Consider the following 988-nt stretch of genomic DNA (forward strand, 5'->3'; position numbering starts at 1 on the left):
AGGGCTTCCTGCAATAAAGCTCTGAAACCCCATGCTCAGCAACAAAGCACAAAGGTTCCTCGTCACCGCCGAGCTCAGCTCCCGTCCCGCCCCACCAGCACATCAGCTAATCCTCTGCTGGGAGCTGCCAGTTCCCACACACCTGAGCAGCACACCATGCTGCCCTGTGCCTCCACCTGACGTGCACCACTGCTTGGGACTTGGCCCACCTTCCTCTCCACACAGCTTGTCCCTCCAGGCCTTTTGGGCTGGACTTTACTGCAGCTTCTTCCTCAGCTCTTTTCCCAGTGTGTGCTCTGACTCACACCTGTCCAGTTCACAACTCCCATCTCCTTTCTCCTATGGCCTTGTGCAACTTCTTACAGCTAAGTCACATCTCCTGCCCCCGCTACCTGTCTCCAGCAGCAGGGACAGGTTTGCCTCTCCACTTGGCCAACAATGCTTGTTCCTTTGACTTGTCCTCCCTCCATTGGTGCCTTACAAATTTTCCCATCCTTCTTGTGTCTCTCCAACATCATCAGCACATCCCAGGCCACTCACTTGTCTCTTCTCACCCCTAGCCACTAGTTCCTCTGGAGAGACACCACTGAATGTGTCCAGGATCATAATTCTGCACTAGCAAAGCAGAATCATGGCCAGGCAAGGACAAAGCAGAAGAAGAAATCCAAGCCCCTTCTCTCCAGAGTCATCTCCTCTCAGCAAAGAAAAACCCAAAGTGTTTTTGCTCACCAACTCTGGCCTGTAAGCAAGAGGGAAGACTGAGAAAGGGGACCACATGCTGAGCCAATGCTTATTTGGTGGTTGGGTGGGGAAGAAAAGAACAGTACAGCTGGAAAATCAAGTGTGGAGGAGGGGAAAGAAGCTGGAGCAGGGGGAAGCTAATTAAGCTGAGACTGTCCTGAGACTTTATCTTGATGGGCTGAGTCCCCAAAAGTACATAAGTGTTTTCTCTGCACTGCCTCTTTCTTGGACTTCCTTGTTGCTTTGG

The 988-nt window shown here is 51.9% G+C and overlaps 1 protein-coding gene across 1 annotated transcript in view; it reads right to left on the bottom strand.

The window, feature by feature from the left end:
* The window catches only part of PVRL1 (poliovirus receptor-related 1 (herpesvirus entry mediator C)), a gene marked incomplete at its 5' end in the record, with an annotated part of 20156 nt that extends 19417 nt beyond the window's left edge, over positions 1 to 739 (bottom strand). Inside the window, one exon of the mRNA XM_009080549.1 lies at positions 642 to 739. Within this exon, the coding sequence (XP_009078797.1) occupies positions 642 to 739 (98 nt within the window). The remainder of the gene's footprint in view (positions 1 to 641) is intronic.
* Between the last annotated feature and the right edge of the window lie 249 nt (positions 740 to 988).

This window comes from Acanthisitta chloris, unplaced genomic scaffold, assembly GCF_000695815.1.
Source record: "Acanthisitta chloris isolate BGI_N310 unplaced genomic scaffold, ASM69581v1 scaffold1218, whole genome shotgun sequence".
NCBI lineage: Eukaryota > Metazoa > Chordata > Aves > Passeriformes > Acanthisittidae > Acanthisitta > Acanthisitta chloris.